Source organism: Pseudochaenichthys georgianus, chromosome 12 (genome assembly GCF_902827115.2).
Source record: "Pseudochaenichthys georgianus chromosome 12, fPseGeo1.2, whole genome shotgun sequence".
NCBI classification, from domain to species: Eukaryota; Metazoa; Chordata; class Actinopteri; order Perciformes; family Channichthyidae; genus Pseudochaenichthys; species Pseudochaenichthys georgianus.
In genome coordinates, this window is record NC_047514.1 from 24,731,756 (window position 1) to 24,758,483 (window position 26,728).

General features: G+C 42.6%; 1 protein-coding gene across 2 annotated transcripts; it reads right to left on the minus strand.

Annotated features, from left to right (window-relative positions):
• Positions 1 to 356: 356 nt before the first annotated feature.
• On the minus strand, positions 357 to 22,956 carry olfm1b (olfactomedin 1b). 2 transcript variants are annotated; one of them, XM_034096155.2, is made up of 6 exons: positions 17,647 to 18,237; positions 16,204 to 16,353; positions 14,945 to 15,100; positions 12,539 to 12,758; positions 7,584 to 7,690; positions 357 to 3,895 (listed from the first exon to the last, which is right to left on the minus strand). In XM_034096155.2, the coding sequence occupies exons 1-6, from the start codon at positions 17,794 to 17,796 to the stop codon at positions 3,221 to 3,223; spliced, it is 1,458 nt and encodes a 485-aa protein (XP_033952046.1). In that variant the 5' UTR covers positions 17,797 to 18,237; the 3' UTR covers positions 357 to 3,220. The 2 variants fall into 2 exon arrangements, with proteins under 2 accessions (XP_033952046.1, XP_033952047.1); XM_034096156.2 differs by lacking the exon at positions 17,647 to 18,237 and adding an exon at positions 22,420 to 22,956 and having other exon boundaries at positions 359 to 3,895.
• Positions 22,957 to 26,728: the final 3,772 nt, after the last annotated feature.

Genomic DNA, 26,728 nt, shown 5'->3' on the forward strand with positions numbered 1-26,728 from the left:
TATTCAAAGGTCACACACCTGTTGGAATATGATTGGATGTTAATATTCAGCAGCTAATTAATTAGTCACTGCACGTGATGCCAATTGATTTACTAATGCAAGCACACCTGCAATGCTGTGCTTCAACAAATACTTCATATGTTGCCAATCCAATATCCTGTTAAGTGAAGTTATGACCAATGTTCCCCTTGCTGCTTTGGTGTATGTTCACCTCTCCCCAAATCATTTGAAATAGATTTGTTGCAACGTCTTGCACTTGTTAAGCGCCAATGCAGCTGCAGAGATAAGTCATGGGGATTTGGACAGTTTGTGTCAGCTGCTTTAATGCCAGTGTCAAACTTCTCAAGGATACATAAGCCAACCTTCACATGTACAAAGAGGCCATCGACACCTGAAGTCCGTCTCAAAGGAAATGATATGAGAAGGTGTCAGGAAACGTATACAATCATGACAACACGCCATCACCTTTCCTGCAGCAGTATAACTTGTAAACCGCAGTGCTATGCAACATTTCTGCAACCCTGCTGTTGGCACATACGCGCTTAGCTTTCTATCACTGATAAGTGGTTTTGTCCTTGCGGGCAGGATGGACCTTACAGCTGGCCAAAGCAAGGTCAAACTCTCACTGTGTCCGTCCTTTTCTCCCAGGAGTGCTGCTGCAGTGGTCCTGGCATTTAGAGGGCAAGGGTGCATGAGATAATAACACCAGTGCACCAAGTCTGGAGTAAACAAGACATTGGTGCAGAAATGAAAAAAGAAATGCAACGTTCAAAATGATGAAATAAGATGCAACTGTCAGGATCACAAGTGTATGCGTGTGACGGGGGACTGGGACTAGAACGAGTGCCGCTATGTCTCTTGATGTGCCAATCACCGCTTTAAGATGCAAATGTATTCAACTCCTGACTGACAGCTCCTCATGCCATACGCTTCGAGACCTTCCGCCAAACGTGTTTCTCTCCGTGTGCTTTTTTTTCTGCCTGTCTGTCTCCCAAATCCTATCTCTATCTCTGTCTGGGGAGCAAAGCAGCCTGTGTTGGCCAAGCACTCTGAGTGAAAATAGAAGCAATCATTTATTCATCGATTGAAACATCAGAGGACTAAGAGGCAGCGAGAGCAACAAAGAGCGGGAAAGATAGACTGGCTGGAGGATAAGAGAGGGGGAAAAGGGCTGGGGAGGCTGTTAAGGAAATTGAGTTAAGATCAAAGGAGAGAAAATTGTTGAGTGAACATAAAGTGGACAATTTTGCATTAGTAAGAAGAGATCACAACGTACAAAAGGAATGTCAAGTGAGGCAAACACACAAAGGGTTCTTTCAAGTCATAATACTTTTAGATGATGACATAAATGCCTCGCAGTTTAGAAGACTTGTTTAGCAACTGAAAAACATTTTTTCTTGAAGAAGGCCTGAGGGCCGAGACGTCATCTGAATATGAATCAATAGTGTGGGCAATGTTTTCACTTCTTTTTAGCAACCAATACAACCTTATAATGCTTGCTATGTATTGTCTGTCGAGGGGAAGGAACTTGATGGTAGGAAAATAATAACTCCATAAATTCAGACGCAGGAAAATTAGCCCTCTGTGGCAACAAAGCTAAAGGATGCTATCGTTAGCCACTTTAAGCTAATGGCTATACTCTTTTCCACGAATTCTACAAAAGAACATCAGCTCTCTGTAATCTTAATGGCGGATGACACAAAAGGCAGGACATAGGAGCCTGAGCTTGGATGCTTAAGTGATCTCCATATGAACAACTTGTCACTAAGTGTGCAGTCACATGGCAGCTTGTAGCTTTTCTAAGGCAACAATCCGAGCAGCAGATTTCTCTGTTTTATTGACACGAATCATTAACCATCTCATCTTAGATACAACATTATGTCCAGCAAAGCGCAAAAAGAGTGAAAAGCTTTTGTCCTCTGCAAGGGTATACATTAAAACAGCATTACCCTTCACTAGCAGTGGGGGGAAACATGACATGATACAGGATTATCCTCTATAAATAAAAAAAGCTCTCCCTACTATAGGCGCATGAAGTGAGTTGAAGATAGGAGGACCAGGTTCCCAGGATACAATACTCGATACATTCTGTTTTGTTTTTTTTACTTCTGAGATGTGAGCTAGATAGATTCATCCCACACAGTCCAAATAAAATATACAAAGACGCAAAACCAGTGCCAACAGTTACAGTGATACAAGAACATTCGAAAGGAAAATAATTGCAAAGAAATAGAAAATAAACAAAACAACAAGGATATATAAAGAAGCAGGAGAAAAGTAAAGATCTCAGCAAATCCTCAAATCCCAAAGGTATTCCACCTTGTTCCCCCTCCCCTCCCTCCCTCCCCCTTTTTTTAGTATCATACAGCAAAAGACATTCAGAAGAGCAGACCGGAGTGATCGAAAACACTCATGCAAAGAAAGCCTTTTTCACACATAGTCACTAACACAGGAAATTCATCTCAAACGACAGCGCCGTCAACAGTCAGTGCCTTCAGGTCTTTTAGTAGATGTTGTTTTTTGCTGTTTCTCTACTGACTTTTGATTTGCTACTGTACTGGATAAAAACGATATGACAGAGCTCACCCATTAGGCCATCAAGTCTTCTGACTAGACTGACCTCCCACCTTTCTGTCTGTCCATGGGACCCGGGGGTCCAACAGTTTATTAACCACAGTCTTCGTTTCTGGACCCCCGTTGACCAAAATAAAGTTCGGCTGGGAGGATTTCTACAGAAGGTCCGGAGCCACAGGAATGAGCTTGAGTTGATACTCCAAAATATAAAAAAAAGGCGTGATATTTTTTTTTGGCATCTGTTCTTATTCTTTTAAATCTGATATGTTACTACTTTTACAATCATTTTCTATGAGGCAAATAATGAAAGAGTTTCATTCCAAAAGAAAATACCTCTAAGACAATGATATAAAATAAAGTCAAAGTTATATTAAGACCTATATAAAACAGTCCTGTTTTATTAACAATCACCTAGGATGTTGTGATATGAACTGATGAAGCAATTCTTTTTTGTAACACATTTTGGAATGAAACACTTTTACTTTTATTTTCAGTACATTCACTGTTGATGCAGTCTCTCAGTAAAATGTGCTATTATAAATAGAATGGTCTCGCCAGTCTTTTTCTTTCGCAGGTATATTTTTGTGTATAGGGAGATCTCTACAAAGACAATATGTATTTATGTATGTAATCCATTTTTCCGCAGTTACAGTTCTTCTGAGTTGATAACGTGGAACAGTGTGACATTGTAGAGAACCTGGTGGCCATTGTTCCAGGCGTAGAGGGCTCGGTCACGCGGGTTGTAGTCCAGCATCGAGATATGCGAGTACTTATTCTGGAAGGCAATGTCGATGTACTCGTAAGTAGAAGAGTTGGTGGAGTAGGCGTAATACACCTTGGTGCCTCCAGAGTAGCCATTGGTGACGTAGAGCGTCCCACAGATCATAAAAGACTCGCCGGCACTCCTTTTGGGGTGGTTGGTGGTCCAGCTTTTGATGATCTGCAGCGTGCTGGGGTTCAGCTTGCTGAGGACGATGTTCCCCGCGTTCTGGTTGGTGGCGTAGACAGCCCACAGCCCCCCCTCGTCCGCCATCAGGTCGATGTCGGAGTGGCCGCCCCAGGCGTAGTGATACGCGTTGTTGAAGCCGGCGTAGTCGAGCTGCCGGGACTTGCTGATGGAGGAGGTGCGGAAGTCGAACTTGATGATCACGTGGCTCTGGAACTTGTTGAAGTAGATGGAGCCGTTGTAGACCACCTGACCTGTTCCTGACCACGGGTGGGGCAGCCGGTGGGACGTGAAGTTATCCGACGTCATAAAGTCCTGCATCGACTTGTACTCCCGCACAAAGCGATTGTTATGGTAGCCATCCATATACCAGACCTGGACATCAGGAGCAGAGGAAGACAGACGAATTAACACCAAACACAGCAGCATCTCAGGGAGAAGAAGCTAAACCGCAGTTTGAGAAGTCTTTTTTCTAGCTGAGGGAACTGGAAGCCATGATAAGAGCTTGTTATTCTAAGGAAAGGTGCTTCACTGTGTCCTTTCTTATCTCCTTGAGCGGAAGGTATACTGGACCACCCTTTACCAAAGAAAAGGAGATAATGCTGTCCCAAAATTCCTTGCTGCAGCAACATTTTATGTGACACCCCATTTGTAATCATCTGTCTTTTCTGTTGAATCGTACTCTATCTATACATTTTAAGATTCTTCAAGGAGGAATGATTGTAGAGCATTGAGGTTGTCAATGTACTCATTTTATAAGAGTTACAAATACAGTTCCTTTATAAATAATAAATGAAGACCTTTTCCGCCTTTATAGCTTTCCTTCACCTCATGATGAGGTCAATGAACAGTGGTTTAGAGAAGACATAGCACGCCCTCGAATGCTCATCTTTTGTCAGTTTGCCTACATTGAATCTTCTTAGCAGAACACACACAGAATAAATCAAATCACACCCTCAACAAGCATCCCAATAAGGTTAGTGCTGAGACTTTGTCGAGGAGCGGAGGAAGCTGGGATCCGGCAGCTTCTGAAAACAAACAGTCAGCATGACAGCCCCAGGGTGGCATGAGCCGGGCCCCGCAGGGATAATGCCCATCATTCCAGATAAAAGGCCCGTCTCAGCTGCTTCGACCCAGCTTCCTATTGGCCCCTGCGGTGGTGGGCAGAGCTCTTAGCCGGCAACTGCTAGAAACTCAAACACTTCCTTAGTCTCAGAGGGACTATACGTCAGGGAGACACCTGAAACCCTGCCTCTACCTGCTTCCACGAGCTGCTGTGATTGACTACAAAAATGATTCGTATCAAGGAACCATATCTCCAAGGGCCCAGTGAAAAAAAGCCAAGGTTTGGAAACCAAAAGATAAAAGGAAATGCAGCAGAACTGTCTGCTCTCGTCAATTATACTCATACTTGTTTTGTTCTGCCTTTGATAACGCAGCACATCTATCTTATGTTCAGTTCAAAATGTATTAGTTTCTACAAAATAAAGTAGCCTTCAAAGTATGCTAAATATAATCTTAGTCAGCAGTAAGCTTTGCACTTGCTGCGGAGGATCTTCTAAAATATACATATTTAACACCCCGTGTTGTCATGACATTTCAACCCAGTCTCACGGCATTTCGTGTTATAGTCACGACATTTAATCTATTGATTCGTGTTCACCAACACCATTTCCCCCTTTGTTTCGTGTCACACAGAACAATTTTAAAAGCAATGTATTTCTACTGGTAGTGTGTTTCGTGCCTGCAGCACGTCTTTTTCTCCATTCGGGTCGTGGAAGACCGGAAGCTGTGTGGTTCATAAAAACATGTTCTTACTCAATATCAAGCCACGATTATTGCTTTTATTTTAAATCATATAATGTTGGACTTTTTTTGTTGTCTGTGAGGAAAATAAATGGGGCTCAGAGCCTCAGAATACTGAAATCTGTATTTTCTTTAAATCTTTTCAAAATAACACACTGTTATTTACTCACAAATAACACTCAATTATCCTTGCTTTTATTTATTGGTTTAATTCCATAATCTCTGGCTTTTTTGGCGTCCGTCAGGAACTGAATTTCAAAATACAAATAACCGGAAACAGACGTAGCATCATTGCGATACACAGCCACTGAACTGATTACCCAAGATCCTCAGCTATGGTTTAAGCTCGCTGATTGGATGTTTTAGCCGCAATGCATGTAGGGATATGGTGTTCATGCCATATCAAATCCGAAAAACTTTTTTTTTAAAAGAAAATAATACTTTATTCCGAGTGTTTTTGCTTTTCTCTTTGAAAGTCATCACATGACGACATTGTAATACACCGTTTGGCTGCATTAAATATTACAGAAAGAAAATACAGATTTCAGTATTCTGAGGCTCTGAGCCCCATTTATTTTCCTCAGACGACAAAAAAAGTCCGACATTATACGATTTAAAATAAAAGCAATAATCGTGGCTTGATATTGAGTAAGAACATGTTTTTATGAACCCCACAGCTTCCGGTCTTCCAAGACCCGACCGGACAAAAATACGTGCTGCAGGCACGAAACACACTACCAATAGAAATGCATTGCTTTTAAAATCGTTCTGTGTGACACGAAAAAAGGGGGAAATGGTGTTGGTGAACACGAATCAATAGATTAAATGTCGTGACTATAACTCGAAATGCCGTGAGACTGGGTTGGACATTTAGCCTAAGGAAGCAAACTGCAAATGTACTGCTTCTGGTTTTGCTTTCTGTTTCCTCCCATTTGACATTAAGAGTTATCTCTTATAAATGTGTCTCATACAACTGCTGGACATGTAGATGACATACACTTTCCTTATTTCCAACTCCCTCCCTTCCCTTTCTTCTGCTTGGCATCTCCCCGTTAGGCCCCTCGAGATGTATCCCTGCCATTTCATTTGAATGAGTTTCGGTAATGGAGGCAGACCCTGTTATTGAGCTAACAGTTGCACCACTCCGCAATCAGAGGGATCAGCTGATAAAAGGACAGTGACCAATTAACAAAGACCGTTATTAACTTCCACAGCGATGGTTGACCTCCACCTACGATGAAGGCCGACTCCTACTTAGAGTCAGAAAGCTGTTGCAGATCTGCAGGAGCTTGTCTCTTGGACAAACAGACCGTCATCAGGATCCAGTGTGATTGTGTTCACGTTCTCGATGTGTGCTCGTTAAATGGTGTCCTGCTGCAGCTCATGAGACAATAATCTGCTGATAATTATTCACAATATCCCAAGCTCAAAGGTATATACTCAAATTGCTTGTGATGTTTGACCAACTGTTTAAAAAAACAATGATATTCAGTTTACTATCATTGTTTCTCAACCATTTTTCGAGACCTACTGACCTCAATTACCTTTAACAATTCATTTATTAATATTACATATTGATATACTTTTTGCTAGGATTAGGGTGAGTGTTGGGGACCTCATCATTTATCCAATAACTATGTGGTAGCAAGTCATTTGTGATTTGACTTAAATCTAAATGTATGATTTCTTTAAATGAGTTGGGTACTCAACAACTTCTCTATATACAAATAAACCTGGCAATGAAACTTCCCCAGTTGAATACATGCATTAAGACAATTCATTTGGAATCAAACGGTTTCTAAAGTGTTTCTGAAATAAAAATAAGGCATTGTATAATGTTATAGATAAATATTTTAATAAACATCTGAATAAATAATAAACTAGTGGAGGAATTAAAAAGAAAACTACTCATACAGTATAGGATTGACAAAGCTAGTTATTTGAAATCCTAAATGTGTACTTGGTATGTTTTCTTACTAGTGTTCTAAAGAAAATGTTCTGGAATAAAAATACCCAAACATTTCAAAAATCTTCCAGTGAATGAAAAGCGATGTTATTGCCAGATATGTCTTAGTAATCAGGACACAAGTAGCTTTGCAAAGGTTTTGCGTGATCAAAACAAAATAAAAAGTTACATTCATGATTTAAATCAGAAACCGTTTCATCAAAAATCGGTAAAGGGTGAAAATTCCATGTTAAACATGATATAAGGACATCACATTGTCTATACCCATGTATTGTGTGCTGTAAAACATACCCGCGTATCTCCTTCAGGGGCCAGAGGGTCGGTCATCCAGGAGCCGAACCTAGATCCAGACGTCTTGATGGTGATAGGATCACTGATGCCCGTCAGCTTGCCACATGCTGCAAGGGAAAGAAGTGAGACGGGAACATCCAGAGCAACGTCCAAGTGGGTATTTTATATGTACTACCAGGGATTTACTTTTGTTTACTTCAAATCCAAATGAGTTCCCATGAATATTTGAACAGTCCATGTCCAGCGTGCTACTTTTCTCTTTAAAACGTGTGATGTTCTGTTCACAGGATGCTTATTATTCCGTTCACACATGCTAATGGCTGTTGTACTCTCTGTGTGGATGTGTGAGAAAGTGAGAGGAAGAGGGAACATCAGAGTGAAGCTTCAGTGTGCTGCTGCTTTAAAGCTGATGTCGTTTTAAAGTACGGTTGATTGCGGCGATAATGCGAATTTGACCAAACTAAAACTATTTTCTGTTTCTCTTTTAGATTTCACGACACAACAAAACCTCACAACAACGATCTGTAATATTACAGTGTTACGTTGATTTGCTTATCCTTCTCGGACCATGCTACGCATTTCAGTGGTTTTGTGTTAGAAAAGAAAGCAACCAATCAGATCTTGTTCTGGGTCTCTGGGTAGAATATCCTTCCACCAAGGTTTTCTACATCCTTGATAGAATGCCCTGGCCGTTGCACTGAATGAGAGCGTACCTTTGGACTGACAGTTTGATCAACCAATCATATATTGATTTGTAGCCAATGGGCGTGTTCTTTCAGAGTTCCCCTCAGTTCCAGGGTATTCTAGAAGGCCCGCTAGTTAACTGGCTCGAGACAGAGTTATCTAGATAAATGCCACGAAGCAATTCATGCCGTTTTATTGTTTTTAACGTTGAAATGACAAGTGCAACAGGTGAAGATGAAGTTGTTGCGGAATTGTTGCGAGTACGTTTTCAAGACGACAATTCGGTGAAAAGACGGACATTATAACACCGGGGGGGCGGCGGGGGGTGTGTGTGTCTACAGAAGGTCCAGTTGTGATAGACACGGTTCGCCACTGCACTACAGTATATCCATTCGTCGTGGCATCGGCAGTTTTTCATGGAGAAAAGTCAATTAGATGATTTTGACTGATCCATTGTATTCCATGAACCTAATGAGTCGTTCTGAAATGTTAATTTAAAGAGTGGGACTGTGACGGTGGCTCACTTAAAATGTCCATTCAAATCTCTCTCTGTGAAGCATCCATTTACCCCTCACTGCAACATTCATCATCCCTCTGTGTTTGTAGTATCTCTCTTGCTCTTTGTTGTTCTGAAATATCCTTTTAATTTGTCAACGTTCTTTTTTACTCTTGTTTAATTATCTGTCACCTTACCATCGTCTCATCTGGTCAAATCTACTTCTCTTACATAATGAATACTGAGTATAATGAGTGTGTCTCCATGTGCAACATATGTCGTGCCTGTGAGTGCGTGTGAGCATCACACCTCGGCGTCGGGCCGAGAGACGAACACACGGTCACACAGCAGCAGCTACTATTCTCGTGGGGGCCTTACGTAACCCTCAGTGGGATTACAGAGCGCAGAAACACGTTGGCCCTGGGTTAATTTATTTATTTTCTCTAATCGTACCGTCTATCTTTAGATCAAACTATTGCAGGCTGATGGGGAGCCTGTTGATGGGTCTCGAGTCTCGAGATGCCCACAGGGTCTAATCCCCTGTTGGCCTGAATTCGCCTGCTCCGAAGCAGCGGGCAGAGCAAATGGAAAACTCAATGTCAAAGGCAGCTGACATTACATATACCCTGAAATATAAGGATGTATATAGAATGAACACTTACTTCCTGAGGTGGATGAATATTTGTTTTATGTTCATGTCAATGTAGGTCTTGTTTTTGATCAGTTATGGTAACATTGTACTCACCACAGTAACTGAGAAGACACTAGGTACATCCGAAATATCAAAAGCAAACATTTTAATTCATCCTTGTTGGATGAAATCCAAATTCTGGTTATTTTTTGCTTGTTAAAAAATGTCATAAAATACTGACAAACAACCTAATGTCTTTAAATGTTCCAGTTCATTTGACCAACCGTACAAAACACAATGATATTTACTTTACTCCATCATCTTTACTCCATGACAACCAGTATAGAAGTCAATCGATGACTGTTTGTGTAATAATTGTACCGTTCTTCTTCCTTTTCGTTTAAGTATATGTTTGCCTCTCCATAGTTAAGTTTAAATGCTCAAAAGCATAATTGTCTGACTGACTGATGGAGTTCACATATTAGGTTAAAACGCTTTTGTTATTACACCTGAGAGATGTCTGTATTTCAATGTGCTCTCCTCACTGGTTTGAAGTGGGTGGAGTTTAGCTGGTCCTGTCATGTAAATGATATACGCATATTCAGTCATTCATATTTAATGTTATAAAGAAATAGTTCTTTAGGTACTAAAACCTGTGTAAACGTCTTGTCTGACCACTGACTTATTTGTAGAGATGTCTTCATGTTCCAAGATATCAGTAATTAAGAAGGACATTAGAAATGGTTGCCTGATAAAGACTGAGGGCTGTCGTAAAGAGGGAAATACAATATGATTCCTTGTCATTGTATTCTATGCAGAGAAAATGGCAGGTAAGAAAGATGGCTGCAGAGGTGTATGCTGCCTTTCCTGCTCTATCCATCAGTGTGTTGGTGTGAGGGGACTGGAGTTGCCTGAAGCCCCCTGCAGGGGCAGGACACGGGGTGATTTATTTATTTGATTATTGCCCAGCAAGCTGGCACGTCCCCTTGATCGATGGCCATTGTGTCCCAGCAGCCGGCGGCCTGTTAGGCTCTTCGGCACAAGAAGATCTTGAAGGACAGCTCTGCAGGCACTTCTTTCACTTTCCCCGCTCGCCTTCACTTTATCACTCTTCCTCCTTCCCCTTTAACACCGTCCACCAACTCCTCCTGCCGCTGTATCTATTATTCAACACTGAAATTTCCCTGGCCCTCTTTTATTTTCATTTGTTTTTCCCTCTGTTGATCTTCTCATGCAAATTTGGTTAGTGACCTTCTCAAGATTAATCTCAAGAAGGGGAGTGTATGTGTGTGCACGATGCACGAGTGCCTCTGTAATCGTGTGAGGATAAAAGGAATAACCACCCTCTGTTCTGCCTGAGCCAGTCCCTCGCTGGGTGACCTCGCCTGTATCTCATATGATCACACACACACACACTCCCACAGTTCCCCGCTCTCCTATCTGTTGGCAGCCTGACCACTGATGTGAGCAGCGACGAGTGCATTTAACCGAGAGTGAAAACAAATCTGAGGCTTACTGACAGCAGATGCTATAAGACAATTGTGTGTGCATACATTTCGATACCAATGACAGATGTAGTACGTGCTAGTTGAGATGAGGGAATCTATTCGACACGCTTGAATCCACTTTCCGCGTCTCGACTAGCTTCACTAAATGAACAGTAGGCTTTGCAAGAGTTTGCCCCAAATGTCTTTCGCTCATCTTGTGCTGTGAATAATTTCAAACAGGGACACAATATACCCGCGATGAGCATCGTGTAAGTGTCTCTGCTCGTGTAATATATCTTAGTCACTGTCGTGGTGTGGGTGTGCATCTATTAGCACCGTGGGCTGTGACAGAGGTGTGAGGTTGAAAGAGACAGGGACTAAAAGCACTCCTTTCTGTGGGCTTCCATTGCTGTGTGTGTGTGTGTGTGTGTGTGTGTGTGTGTGTGTGTGTGTGTGTGTGTGTGTGTGTGTGTGTGTGTGTGTGTGTGTGTGTGTGTGTGTGTGTGTGTGTGTGTGTGTGTGTGTGTGTGTGTGTGTACCTGTGAAACCGTGTTAAACACCTCATACCTATGCAGACTTCCACATTACAACACCATTTGATGGAGAGTTAAAAGGTGGGCCTTGTAGGACCGTCACTAAAGATTATTGTCGTCATTGATTTAGGATTTGATTTATCAACCGTCATAAAATTGTAAAACAAGTCTATCGCAAATTCCCAGAGTGTATTCTGGTGTCTGTAATGCATTATTAGCACATTCATTAGACTTTATATTGCATGTATAAGGCTTATAAAACACATCGTACGTGTGTATAATCCTTCATGACAATGTATAACAAGGTTTATGAAGTAATGTATATATAAAAGGTTTGGCACGGTGCTTGCCCTAACCCTAATACAGATGGTACATGCCTTTGATGAAAAGTGTAAATATTTTAAATGTTGACAATTTACTTGGAGCCATCAAGTCCCTCTAAATGTGTAATAGTGTCATACAATTGCTAATAACCTTTGAAAGTGCTTTTAATTGTATTAAAAGCTCCTAAAAGGGTGGATGCTAGATATGATTATTTACCGTTATGATACAGAGCAGTTCTGTTTCAGTCTGTAAAGGTATACAGCACGATGCATGTTGAGCTTATAATACACCCAGTCATATTTAATACACCTTGTTATAAGTTGTCATGTTTGACTATAAACATTTTAATTAGATTTATAAAACCATTTCTTATAATGTATTATGAATGTGCGTATAGAGGTGTAACCCAACATCTCCATGAACTATTCCATCTTCATTTCAAAGGGCTGGAACCCATACATGTAGCTCCAGTTCTACGAGCACATGCATACTAGCTCTGAAATGGACTTTATTATTGGTTGTAAAATGTTAGAGTATACCAATAACAGTTAATAGTTAGAAGGTGAGCTCGTAAAAATAAACCATAGATTGAGAATGGCGGTTGTGTTGTAAGTCTGCGTAAAGTGCACTTGAGTGCTCGAGTATCTCAGCCACACGTAGTGTTCCTGTGAAGTTCTGAACCGTGTGAATATGCCTGAGGATTTCTTTCTGTCCGCTCACAATATGCCGTACGACATGTGGGTGTTCTGTGCATGCACATGTTTGAAGCAAAGTGTGTGCCAACAACTTTCTGTGCCTACCTAATTTTTGCATGCATGCTCGGAGTCTCTCCTCAAGATTTGACACTCTGTTGTGGAGCTCCTCGTAGTCATAGGCCCCCATCTCCTCCTGAAGTTCGCCTAGAACTGTCGTCAGATTCTGGACCTCCTCCTTAAACTGCAATACCAATTTGGCATCGGCTTTGTACTCCTCCAACACTGGTATCAACGGTCTAAGCTCCTCCATTTTCGCTTTTATGGCCTGAAAGGATTAGAATAAGCTCGGTTGAGTGTCATGCGTGACGAAAGTCCATCAAAGAAAAAGAAAAGGAAAAAAAAAAACACCTGTCTGAACCTGGCTACTCTGACTCTATCCTGCCTCTTCCCTGACCTGACCCCGGTGTGTGTGTCTGTGTGTGTTCAGTGTGTGTGTGTGAACAGCTGTGTGTTGTCCGTGCAGGTGTGTGTCTGAGCAAACAAACCCGTAAAATATTCTCCGCCCGCTGGTACGAGCAGAGCAGGTGGCTCCGTCCCCGGGCAGTGACCAGCCGTTTAAAAAGCAAGCCCTCGGAACACCGACAACAATTGGGAAAGCTCTTTATTGGTCATCATCGTTTAAAATGCAACATAGTATTACGGGTTACATGCTTGTACATGTCACACACAACAAAGTGTCTCGAATTTTACGTCTGTAGTATAGATTTGTTGAATAACCAAATATGCATAGACAAAAGCCAAAATTAAAAATAAAATAAATATAACAGCAATTATTAATAATTATAAAAAGAATAGTTATAACAAAATAATAAAAAAAAGTTGTTTTACGTTTGAAAAAAGCTTTAAAATGGAAAACGTTGACAGCAGTAACATGCAGGAAGAGATCAGTGGTGGGGTGGTCTGAGAGAAGGGCGGGGCTTCTTAGTCTTAATGGTGCTAAAGGTAAATGAACTGTCTGACCCCAAATGCTCTCAGTACTGTGGCCCAGTTCAGGGGAATCTGGAATTGACCTGCCTCTTCTTCCCTGTGGCTCTCTTTACATGTCTTAAAGTTAGCCCTGCAAGCAAGAAAATGACAGACTGTTGACAGGAGCTTGAGCTTGCTAACCTTGCTAATAAGACACACAAACGCACGCACACGTACAGTATTATGCACTTCGACATGTCACAGGGAATTGCACACATGCACTGGATGTGGCAATGGTTGCATGAGGTCTTCGAGCATGCGTTGATGATAACACAATGTTTTCTGTGCAGGTGAGATGATGCGAACACTGGAACAGGGCATTCGTGTGATTAGCAGAAAGAGGGCTGGGTATCAGACCGCAATGCATTGTGGTACTTTGTGAACGGTGTCAGTAGCAAAGAGTAACAGAAACGCTGCAGTATTTAAAGGGGACATCTAATGTCTCGTGGAATTGGCAAACTTGTTTACTTATTCTTTCATTTTGGAAGTTCTTGTACGGCTGCTCGTATTTGGAAAACATTCAATAACTTCAATTGTTCAATGAAAAGCTGTAACAATCAGTGGATTATGCCATTACACATGGAAGCAGATAATCGTCAACGCTTTTTGAAACGTGGTTGCCTGTTTAAGCAAATCAAACAAAAGTGCCCCTAGTTACGCAATGAAAGCTGTGTGCTTTTGTTTTGGCCGTTGGTCAGAGAAACCAAATAATTTTCTGAAGCCACCCTGTTCATTTAAAAAATAATTACTGTTATTTTTGAATATTTGTAAGCGTCAACAAGTCAATAAATCATTTATATATATATATATAATTAATTATTTTTAATTTAATCGTTTATTTCGCAGGGACGATGCACAATAATGAACACTTAAAACATTAAAATGTGTCAAGCGTAACAGTGCCAGATTTAGCTTTGAGCTCATTTCCATCCCTCCCTCACAATTAAAGACATTATCCTGCATATTAAGTATGTGTGTTCCTAATTGGATTTTCTTTTTGGATTGTAAGAGAGACGGAGGAAAATCAGCAGGTTTCAGAACATTACAAATGATACCCCGCCCTACAGCTGTATACTATTTTTGATTGGACAGTAAACCCTTCAGGAAAAAAAGGGTTTAGTGTCTACTCTTAAATCAGATTAGATCACGGATGCGTCTCGCATGTGCAGATGTCTTGTTGGTACAACATTTCACCATTATCCATTAATTTAGTTTTATTAAATATCCTTATTTACAAGTTGATTAAGATCTCCATCACATTGTTTTCTGAAGAGAGTTAGTGAGAAATAAGGATGTTAATTATGTATGGTTCCAATTATTGAATGTGTTGTGCATGCATTATGGATTTCTTGGTATGTTGAGTCCATGTTGAAACATCTCCACAGTGGGAACACACACACACACACACACAGAATGGGTAAGGGGCTACAGAGCAGCTATGACATCATGATGGTTGGGTCAATGGCTGAAGATCTGTCTGCGTACCTTGAATTGCTTGGCGATGTTCTGCTTGTGGTTCTCCTCCACCTGCCTGAACTTGGTCTCCAGACCGCGGAGCTGAACCTCCATCTTCTCCACATACTGCAGGTCCCTCTGGGTTCGCTGGTCCAGGACCTGGATGGACTGGGTCATGTTCTGGACCTGGAGCCAGACGGACACATTGGACCGAGTTATGAGAACAATCTCTATGTATCCCAGTGAATAAAGCAATGAGCATGAGATGCAGACAAAATGAAACAGACTGTCAATGTGTTGTTTTGGAAAGGCGTTCTTCCTCCAGTGACTCACACACTCTGACATGAGGCCAACGAGGCAGGGGCCTCAGACACATGGTGGAAGTGTAGAATGCATACTGTTAAGACATTTGCTTTCTCCAAAATAGTTTTGGTCCAGAAATACCAGAGACTTGGCAAATATTCTATCATTCAGGAAAGATCTGTTGATGTCTGTATCTTGTGGGTGAATCGCCTCGTGTTTGGAGATGAACTCGATCGTTGGGTACAATGTCTTTTTACCTCTGCCAAAAGGTTCTGTATGCTTCTGGCTTGGCGTGTTTGGCTGTTTGTCTGTCAGCTGGATTTGGGAAGATCTACCACCAGGTGTTAATGGAACTTGGTGGAAAGGTGCTGCATGGATGAAGATCCAAATCACTGGGCGGGTACACATTTGAAATTGAATGACCATCGCGAGGCATTTGTGCTACATTCTTGTGGTGCTGGAATAATCACAGAAATGTGTTTGCATGTGTTTTAAAAACTCAATAAAAAACAACATTTTTCTTCTTGTTTCCATGTTACTAATGTTTATTAGTAACATGGAAACAAGAAGAAAAATGTTGTTTTTTGCATATTTCCACACTGCACATTGTTCTTGGCAAAGGTCTGTGTCCTCCAATCGCGTCCTAGTTTGAAACAGGTTTTCTCTTTGTGTAAATGGGTTCTCTTCCAGTAGATGTGCATCGAGGCAGGTTGCATCATTAGATGTGTTGCTTTGGAAAGAAACTCACAGGGAGAGAGGCCTCCCATGATGCATGTCGGGTTTCTAGGGAGCTCATTAGAGCATGATTCCTATTCTTATCCGACGAGCAGCCCTCAAACACTGGTGCGCTCGTGTGTGTGCGCACATGTCTTGCCGTTTGAAGAATGGCTGGTAAAAGCAGTAACGGTGGCCACTCTGGGCATTGTATGACATGTCTGTATTGATTTCCGTGACCATGAGTTGCAGAGGAGCTAAGCGGTAATTACCTTTTCTAACAGCTGCCTCAGTTGTTTGGTGCGCGCATCCCGAGAACACATGGACTGCTGGGGCGCCACCACAGTGCAGACACACCTCCCCTCACTGTCTTGGGCTGAACTGTACACCTGCCACGAATCCTCTGGGTTCGCTGGCAACACCTGCAGACAAGGGAGTGATTCAACAGAAAGGGACATCATCAAAGAAAGCTCTCACTGAAACAGAAAAATACCAAAAGGGTACAAAAAGACATCCTTGCTTTTATAAAGGACATTGCAAAGGTGACTTTGCTGCTATGTGTCCATTAAGTAAAGTGTGTGAGGCTAAAGCTGCATTGCATGTCTCTCCATCTGGATGCCCCACACTACCAGGCTCCACCCGCTTTGCACCACATGAAGTATTCTGAAGCGACACAAAGGGAACATGCAGCCAATCGAAACAGCGGAGGCTACTACCATTATTCAGTAGGCTGTGTAAAAGCTCTGTGTGTAAAGAAGGATGTGAACAACGCCTGCTGATCAGTTTAGGTCTGAGTGACATTTAGAAAAAGGTATTAATCACTGCAGCAGCGCTTAAACAAATCACAGGGCAGACGTGCTGATTGAGCCAATTAGAGAGAAGGAGTGACTTTACAAAATCTAAAAAGAGCAATAACGGCTGACAGTCAGCGGCAACGCTTTCTACCAAAGGATGCGCTGACAGGACAAAGGCAAATCACTTTGAAGCTCCTGCATAGATATCACTCCATACTCTTTCACTGGCTGCTGACAAAAAGGATTAGAAATAACTCACACGTCAAAATGCTTCAATCTTCTCAAAATGAAGCACCTCATTCAGGAGTCGATATCAGTTCACAGTGTGTTACTATACTTGCCTTCAACATCCATTGTTCTAACTTCCAGTGCAAACCTTCACCTGACAGATCTCTCACATTATTATTCTGGCACAGAGGCAGCTCTGATATGCCGGGAGCCTCATAGAGAAACAAAGAAACGCTTCTTCTTGACTCTATACCAGACCCTGGCTTTGAACGCCTCTCTCATTCACAGGCGGTGGAAGAAAGAATGAGGACTCCCTATTATTTAGACGGGGGAAAAAGACTGCCTTGACATTTTGTCACGGCAATCGCCTTATTTTCCCCGTGGATCTCTTATTCTTATCAATACCAACGAAGAAAAAAAAAGTCAGATAACTTTCCACTTAGTGCAGGCTACTCATATCGACAAGGACATCAGCCCATGGCATTTGAGCCACATCAAATCCATATCTATGATGCCTCTCCAAGTATTTTTTTTGACTTCTGCATGCTTCTTGCAACACATGACATATGTTCTCCTCTTATTAATTAACCAAAGCGCACATATGTTGCATATATCTTATTGGAATCTAATTGCAACATTCATTCAGGAAATACCCAACCAGCTGCAGGACATACGCCAAACTTGCGCACTTACTCCTGTACTCCGGTCTGGATACCCTCCCTGTGCCGCCGTGAGCTTGGTGGTATTGAGCCCCACCAAAGAGGGGAGGGTCTGCGACATCCAGTTGGTGATCATCGCCATGGTGCTGAGCACGACGCCGATCTTCAACAAAGGCAACGACATCTTTGCGCGTTAATTTGACTTTGTGTTCAAGCCGTCTTCATTCTACAGACTCCGGTGAGAAACAAATCATGGTGCCCAGTGCGGCTTGCTGTTTCACCCGGGACTCCGGCTCGGCTGGTCTTTTTTTGGACATCTCCAACAAAGCACGTCAGTGGGACGCGAGAGAAACGACCTGCGTGGAGGTGTTGGGACGGGGACTAAAACTTCAGCACTTGCTCCAGAAAAAGAAAGGGAAAAAATCAGCTGCAGGAAACCTCCTCTGAATAGCTCCTCTGCCTGCGTTGTGTCCCGCACACTGCTGCCTCTCCGGTTCTCCGTTACTGCCGTTCACGCCCGACGGTCCGCCTCCTGCCTTGGTGCGCTCTGTGATTAAGTGCCACTGACTACTCACAAAGGCGGCTCCAAATGGACGAGAGGGAGGAAAAGGGGAGGTACTACGGATCTATCTATATCACCAGACGCAATGATGTCAGCCAGGTTTGGGTCTGTTCGTGGTCAATTCTGGGATTGCGCGTGATTCGCCCACAGCCGCCTGACACCGACTGTCACCTGGGGGAGTGACAATGAGCAGTGCGGCTGGGGTCGTCCCACACTGAAGCCCAGGGTTATTATGTATAGCGGACAGTGACATGTATGTCTGCACTGCCCCGAGAAGGACATGGGACTCTCTGTCATAGCTCCGGATCAATGCATGCAGCTCAAACTCGTTGACACTAAACTGCAGTGTGTGACAGTGCACAGTGCACACGTACGTCAAAATGCACACATAGTTGTGCAGAATCTCGCATTTCAATGGCAGAGGGGTGTGAGGGCTCGGGTTATGTTTTATTGATGGGAGACCCGATGCCTTGTGCTCAAACTGAGAGAGGGCTTTCTATTTGTGAGACTCTGGCGCCATCGTGTAGCTGATTTTGGTGTTGCTGCAATCTCAGTACTGATTTGAAAATGCAAGGAACAGCACCAAATATGCACAAATAGGATAAATTACTCCAGAAAATAACTAAAACAAGACAACTTGACGATTTCCATTTGCGTAACATTCTAGAACTATCATGTTTATGCAGAAAATAAATTTTTAAAAGACAAACAAATTGGGTTTGTGCAATGGCAAGTGCAGTTAAATGATGCTTACTTGGTATATCTGAGACATTACAAATCATTTATTTCCACAGACGGGTCGTCAGCAGGCCTAGGGGCTAATGCTCCGGACCACGGGCTAAATCGCCGCCCTGCATGATGCATGAAGTCCCCAGATCCAGGAGTGGCTCTGTGTCCACAGCTATTTCTGTCCGCTCCATAATGCATTTCTCTGGTAAACTGAAAGATGGAGGAGTGTTTGCTCTCACTGCACCGCCTTAACTCTCCCCCGTCTCTTTCCCTCTCTTCGCTCCCCCACTTCTTTATGACCTTTGAGGTGAGGGCTCACATCGTGATGGCTCCACAGATTAGTGCAAAGTATCGGCGGGGGTCAGCTCACCGCGGCGCTGCTGTCTAGAGTCCAGCCTTCCCTTAATGCAGGCCGTTCATTGCAGAGCATGGCCTTTAATGCCCGTCCGTGCAAAGGGTACAGCTAGTTTTCTGCATTTGGTTTTAACAGAGGTGGAACAAATGATCCCCACCTCTCAAGTGCACTAATAAAAGACACTTGACTCAATAAAAAAAATCAATTAACCAATCAATCATCAGATGGAGTAATCAGGAGTGATTAGTGGAGAGGGTTTTCAAATAAAACCACTCATTAGAATTGCACCAGAACACTTATAGTTCTGTAATCTGGATCGTGCAATGCAGTTTGAGATAACAGCCCTGCATACATGAGACAGGTGTTGATTACAATAATGTATACCATTTGGAGAATGTAACTTGTGGAGTGTTGCTGTAACCTGAAGGTCTATCTTCAAAAAATGCAACTTCAAAATAAAAGCAAGAAACAAAAAGACACTGGATTACAACCGACCAGCTATTTTAATGTCTATCAAACAGATCTTTTTCAAGAATGTTTTGGATTCTGGCCTTGGATTTTCGATCCAACTGTTAATATATTTGTCTTGGATGTGCAACCTATTTATTTACCTTAGCACACAAATGTCAGGGAGGTGAAAGGTGTAAAACAGGCAGGCACATCTTTATTATATTTTACATAAATATATCTTTAAAAAGCTTCACAAAATGGTGTTTCTGACAGGGCTATTGTTCTCTATTGCATTATATTTAACAGGTGTTGGGAATGTATGTATTTAGTACAATCACAAAACTGAAACAGTGTATCCAGTGAAAAACATTTTCACAAAGAATCATGTTTCTAGCCCACAAGTGAACTACAACACGCAGCCTATCTCTCCTCCTCTTCTGCTCGCCTTCTCTCTCCCCACTTGCTTCATCGTTCCACCAACCTTACTGAATAATAAATAGCTTCAGCCCCAGCTGCAATTCAGCTCAACTCCATCTCAGCTTCTCACATAAAACAGGATTGATGCATCTGTTTTCTAACATTACAATTCTAAACTGTTTCCAAAAATGTCCTTTACCTGGGCCCTCGTACTTTCAACTTGAGATGCGCACGTGTTGGCAAAGCAGATTAAGTTGTTTCCAGGGAATTAGAAGCCATTTTTTTTATCTTAACTTAATCACGCGTGCATTGAAAACCTGACCACGTGCGGCGTTTTATATGCTTTGCATGATGATGGTTTGAGCTATGGCATGTGGGTTACAAGGTGTCAAAGGGCCGGCTATCTGTGCTATCAGGTGTCAGTGAGCTGCTTGGATGTGGGCCTGGAGCCATGGGGACTAGGTGAGGAACAGATGCCCATCTGCTTACTACTCTTCTCTGTGTGAACTGCCGGCAGCCGCCAAATCCTTCAGCGGAGGGGAAAGAGGTGAATAAATGCAAGCGGAATTAAAGAGGCGAGTGTGCCACTAATCAGGCCCCTCCTTGCTCCCTCAGCCAGATGTTAAGAAAACACTCTCAGCTCCCCCCCACACAGTGTGAGACTTTTGAAGCAAGGTGGTTAGCACGGTCATTAAGAGACATCGTTGTGCACCATCAAAGGTTGAGGCCATGCTGCCCGGAAAGCTTTTTCCTCTCCTTGTGAGTAATATGGCTCTCTATCTCTCTGGCTACACCTCTCACTTTGTATATCTGTCTTCCAGCGGAACATGGAGAGGCCTGGCCCTCCTACAGTGAGATGTACTGTAGGTTTCTGTAGCAGGGGGCTGTATAAATAGAGCCTGTCAGAGTCTCTTGTGTTTCTGTTCTCTTGGAGGGAGCAGACAGGCGAGGCTGTGGGCTTGTATCGACTTACCTTCACACAGAAGACACAGGCCATAAGAGAAACCGTGTCTTTGTAGCGTGGGACCCTGACCGCGCCGGACCCGAACCCCGACTGTCATGAAACCCGAAATGAAACACGCTCTCTTTTCCTCCTCCCTCTGACTGCTGGCTTCCATCAATCAGTGCAAATAGCCCCATTGTTCCATTGTGTCAGCATGTGTGTGCACTCTGCTGCTGCACTCCATATGTCCAGTTCAGTTTACAGGCTGCACATTACAGGCTTCACAACGCAGCAGTAATAACAACTGTGTAATTCTACATGGATGTTGTTGAATACAAAATGTTCCCCTCTCAGCACACTGACATGTATCATACTGGGATCAATTGCTGGCATGTTTGTGTCAAGGCAAAACAAATGACATCAATATTTGTGTCACACGTTGGTTATCAGGGGCAGCAGGATTTGCGGGCAGTTACCTGCTTCCAACACATGTTATGGACTTTGGAGAAGAGTACATGACAGATACTCTTGGAACAGAGATTCGTTTATTGATAGTACCTCTCTGGCACTTTTTATTTTTTGTAGGCTCCAATTACCAAGCACAATTGGATTCACACAAGAGTGAAGCCCATGAAATATGACTCTGCTGAAGCAAGGGGCAATTAAATCATTCTTCAATCCGGTGATGGCAGGGCCTTGTAATAGCCTAAATAAATTCCCTCCTTCACTCTCTTCCACACCATGATGCTGTCTGTGAGAATTGATAAAGGCAACAGTTTAATGCAACAGTAACTATTATTGCTGCCAATTGGCCTTTCAGATAGCAGGAAATAATTCCAGTGAAGCTTCACATTTTTATCGACCAGTGAATTTGTTTACTGCTGCTGAGCTGGGTGGCTTTACATTGTTGGACTAAATGTTCTTTCCCCCCCTCACATAAATCACAGTGTGGTCATTAAGTATGCTCAAAACACCTTCTTTGAGACATTGTGGAGCCCTGATATCAGAAAGACATCCCATTATTCAACAATGGAAGCTACAGGCATCATAGATATCAGAACAGCCCTGCAGTTGATTAATCGACCATTTGCTAATACGGAAATTGACAGATCCTTTCACAATTCCCCCTATATCTGTCACCCCGGTGGAGGGGATAGCCTACCTGCTGAACTACCGTCAAACACAATGTATCCACATCATGTAATCCCACCCGTTAATCTGTTTAAACGGGGGTATAGGGCTAATTTAGGCTCTTTATGCGAGGTAACAGGGTAATCTCTCGGCGTTAAACCAATTAACCGCAGATTAGTTTATTTTCTTAATACAGGAAAATGGTGTTAAAGAAACCTACTTGGGTGAGTTCTGTGCCCATGAAGATGAGGAGAATCAGAGTCATGAGCTTGTTTGCAGGCTGCATCTCTTGCCTCCGGTGTGTGAGGACCAGCGGTCTCACATGCAGATCGAGTCCGGTCGCGTCCCCCCGCACAGCAGTCCTGTCCTCCCGGCGTTGCGAGTCGCTCGATGTTCTCTTTTTCTCCTAAGTATTTGATCCCTCAGCAACCCAGGAGCAGAAAGCGACAGCTGTGTTTCACGGAATCGTCTCTGTGCATATTCATTTTATATCGGGAGCCTGTGTTCGGTGCCTCTCCCCTCTCGCGCTCTTCTTCGTGGCCGTACTTATTTATCGCTGCGACGGACTGTGCTGAGCATCGGGATGAAGCCGCGCTAACACTGCTATACACTGCTGTGCACCTTCACTCTGATATTGCCAAAAGTTTACCTCCCCGCCTCAAGCTGCCGTATAATCTCTCGATGAAAAGATGAGAGTGACGGCGCTGTACATGGAGCTGAAAGCGGAAGTTGCATCGCCAAGTGAGGGAGATTTAAATTGGCATGCAGACAGGGGACATGCATGATACACCCCACATCCTAATTGGCTCATGCACACTGTAGGCCTACTGGATGCACATAATGATGCAATTAATATATCATTATTCCTTTCAGAATTATCTAGAATAGAGTGCTCCCCTTATATTTGTAGCATATTTAAAACAATGCAATTTATGTGGATAAATTCCGTTTTTTTTCGAGGGCTTTGAGAATTGTTTTTGAAAAAGGACAATGACAAAATCAGCAGTAGTAGAAGTGTACATGTTATTTAACAAAAAAGTGATACAAAACTATAAAAACACTCATTTGCCGGGGAAAGTGACTCTTAACCTAACTTTGGTATATGAGTATAGATAATAATTTGTTATTTTTCATATCATACTGATCTACGTTTATTTATAATAAATTCGGTACCACTTTACAATAAGACTACCCTTATAAAGGGTTTACAGATAGTTTGTAATTCATTTATTAATTAGGTTGTCAACACTTTATAAATCATTAATAAGCTTTTATACGACATGAAATAAACAGGGCAACTGTGACCGGTTGCTTGCCAAATAGTGAGCCAACATTTATCTGTACTGCCAAGTCTTATTTTTGGCTACTTAGCTTACTTCGTCTTCTTCATCAGCCAGCATCCTTTGTATCTGTTGTTCACTGAGTTGATTGCCCCCTTCCATCTTGATGTTTCTTGGCATCTCTTATGACCATTTATTAATGAGTTATAACTGCCCAAAGGGAGCCTTATTGTAAAGTGTGACACATAAAATCACCATGTATTAATGAGTTACTAACATTTATAATTGGTAAAAGGGAGCCTTATTGTAAAGTGTGAAACACATCACCATCTATTGATGAGTCACTAACATACTGAAAGGGTGTGTTGTTTTTAAGTTTAATACACATGTCCATTTATGAATGAGTTATTACATGCACGCTGACCTAATGACATGAAATGCAAAGTAAGATGCAAAAGAGCAAAGCAAAACATTTTATGAAGAAAATTAGGACTCAAAGTAATGACTGTTTAGTATGACTGACATACATATTTAAATATAAAAGCTTTTCTCAGACATAAATGAAAGACTTGGTAAGACATAATGGTATTCAGACTGGAAAGGCTTTGTGCATATCCTTGAACAAGCGTCCAAGCAGTCCATCAGGGGGACCAGAGCCAAGATGACCATTCAAGACCCTTGAGGTGTTCCTCCAACAAACTCTCTGCACGGGTTCTGTACTCTGTCCTTTGACGGTCGACCAAGCTCTTTCATTATGTCGGATATGACTGCCGCCTGGGGGTTCACAAACCACCTGCTGTGGTTTATGGTGCAGCGGTTGTACCCCATGTTACTCAGCACTCTCCTGTATGCCCTCCACTCATGCTACTTCCTGACTTAACATGCCGTCTAATCAGAGGGACAAGGTGGCATCTTGACCGTTTCTCCACTAGTCTCCGCCTTTTGTCTTTAACTCCCATCATTCCGAAGACCCATGTCTTCCTTCTCCAGGTATGTCCAAAGCGTCCACGTGCATACTAACAAAACATGTATCATAACATCATCTTAGTTAACAACAAAATGCACAAAAATGGTTGCACATCATGTTTCAAAATGCCATACTTGTTTATAGTTTATTCAGGACTGTGTGGGCTTGTACAGAATTGTATTGACATCCCCCTGAACCTCATGGTAACAATTTCACACTTGTAAAAGTGGGACAAATTGCATTTTATCCTTCTTATTGGAGTCCTGTGACCTTATGTAATTCCCATTATAGCTCACCTTCCACAACTTCAACGTGAGCAAAGGGCCAAAGGAAGTTAAAACCTAGGTGGCCAAGGCAAACAACGTTCTAATTCCTGGTCCTCTGATGTGTGTGTGTGTGTGTGTGTGTGTGTGTGTGTGTGTGTGTCAGGTTATGAAGAATGCTACTGAGATACTAATACGCTCTCTGAGGGCACTAACAGTGCCATTAATAATAATAATAATTAATGTCAACAACAGGCTCTTAATTGGGTGGTCATGTGGTTTTGAGGCTGCTCTTCTCCTGCCTGCCTGCCTGTGACTGGCAGAACCACATGTTATGCGAACAGCTCAGTGGCCTGTGGACAGACTCGCAAGTCAAATAAATTCTCTTTTGATGACACCAAGATGCATAAATCAGCTTAGTAATGCAACCAGGGGGAGTTCATATCTGTATTCTCTGCTTTGGACTCTCGTGTGTCTTAGCAGATGTTGGCTGCACCTCAACAGAGGAATACAAGGTCTGACTGCAAACAGGTTCAGAGGCTGAGAGTAAGATAAAGGTTTTCAGGATGGAAGGTCAAAGTGCACTGCTCCCTCGCTGCTTGTCATGAGACAGGTGCACTAAAACATGTGTTTTATTCGTGCTACTAGAATTAGTTGCAGCTCACTCAGTGAATATTTGATTATGGGGCCGTGGAAAGAGAACGGAGTGCAACGAGAGAGCAATGCTGCCGACACAAAGAGGAACACTTGTTTGTCGGCAGGAGCCTCCCTGCGCAGCGGTACAAGCCCACACACTGGACAGCAGGAGACACCTCTCACTGGCACCAGGGCCGATATTAAAGTTGCTGCTGAAGCATGAAGCCACTAAGCACAGTGGAGCCTTTGATCATGCTTGAAGAGCTGTTCTGTTATTAAGAGTTGGCAAAGCAAAGGCACTGTGCATGTGTTTGTTTGTCTTTGGATGTTTCGTGCGTGTGCAAGAAGTCACCCAGCTCCTGTTAGATTAATTAATACATAATAGATTCTGTCATATTTTAGCTTGAAGTTTATGCAAAAACAATAATCCAATTAGGGTGGGAAGTTTGATTATTCCGTTCACGAAATCTCCTCACTTTATAGTCTACTGATGCCAGCAGACAAGGGACCGTGATGTGAGCAATCAGAAATAGGAAATGATGGAGAACCACGGAGATGTGGAGCAAATCAAACAGCAGTTCTGAATGGGGATGTTGATGCAAGTTGGCAGCTAGGATGGATATTTCTTCTGAAGATTTATTTCCTACCCGTTGAGCTGAAAAGTAAATTGCTGGATTTATTAGTTTCTTGTTTGCATGCAGATGTATGTAAACTGTCTTCATCGCAGGTACATCAGAGGGGAAGTCACTCTGAGCAAAATGCACGTGCTGCCTTTACACTCTTTGAAGTTGCCTTTAATTCATGAGGTGACTGAGACTAATTAAACACCCCAATACACATTCTCAATTGAGAGAGGCCCAGTCATTCACAAGTTCTCCTTTTTGCACTGTGTATGAGTGTGCATGAAAGAGAGAGGCAGTGAGAGACGGTGAGTAAAAGCTCCAGTTTAAATGTAGGTCCCGATATAATTGGTGTCTTTCCTTTCAGGCACGCTGCCATTACTCCCCCCTTTCATCACTTTTGCTCCCTCTGCAGGATTGATGCTACAGATAGCTATCAAAGATATGTTCCCCACGTCCCTGCATTGCAGCGTGCACTGAGTGTGCCTGGTTAGTGTGGGTCCAGGACCTTGATAAGTTCTGTGCTTACAGAGAGAGCTTCATAAAAAGTATGAATTGACTTCCCCCTGCATGTTGATCTTAAGGCAGTATTAATGAATTAGATAATCACTCCATTGGCATTCAGCCTTCAGACCTTTGGAGGATAACGCCTCAGTGCTGCACAGAGAATACAAAAAGAAAAGAGGCGAGGAGGAGGAAGGAAAAGAGGAGCTAAAAAAAGAGAATAAAAGATGGTGGAAGTAAGGCAAACAAGGATGGAAAC

Bases quoted from the DNA above. Each gene is read 5' to 3' on its own strand.
- olfm1b (XM_034096155.2), bottom strand. From the start codon at position 17,796: ATGTCGTTGCCTTTGTTGAAGATCGGCGTCGTGCTCAGCACCATGGCG. The intron at 12,759-14,944 runs GTACGCAGACAG...TAATCCTTTCAG, and splicing joins ACATCGCCAAGCAATTCAAG to GCCATAAAAGCGAAAATGGA. The intron at 7,691-12,538 runs GTAGGCACAGAA...TTTCCCTTGCAG, and splicing joins AGCATGCATGCAAAAATTAG to CATGTGGCAAGCTGACGGGC.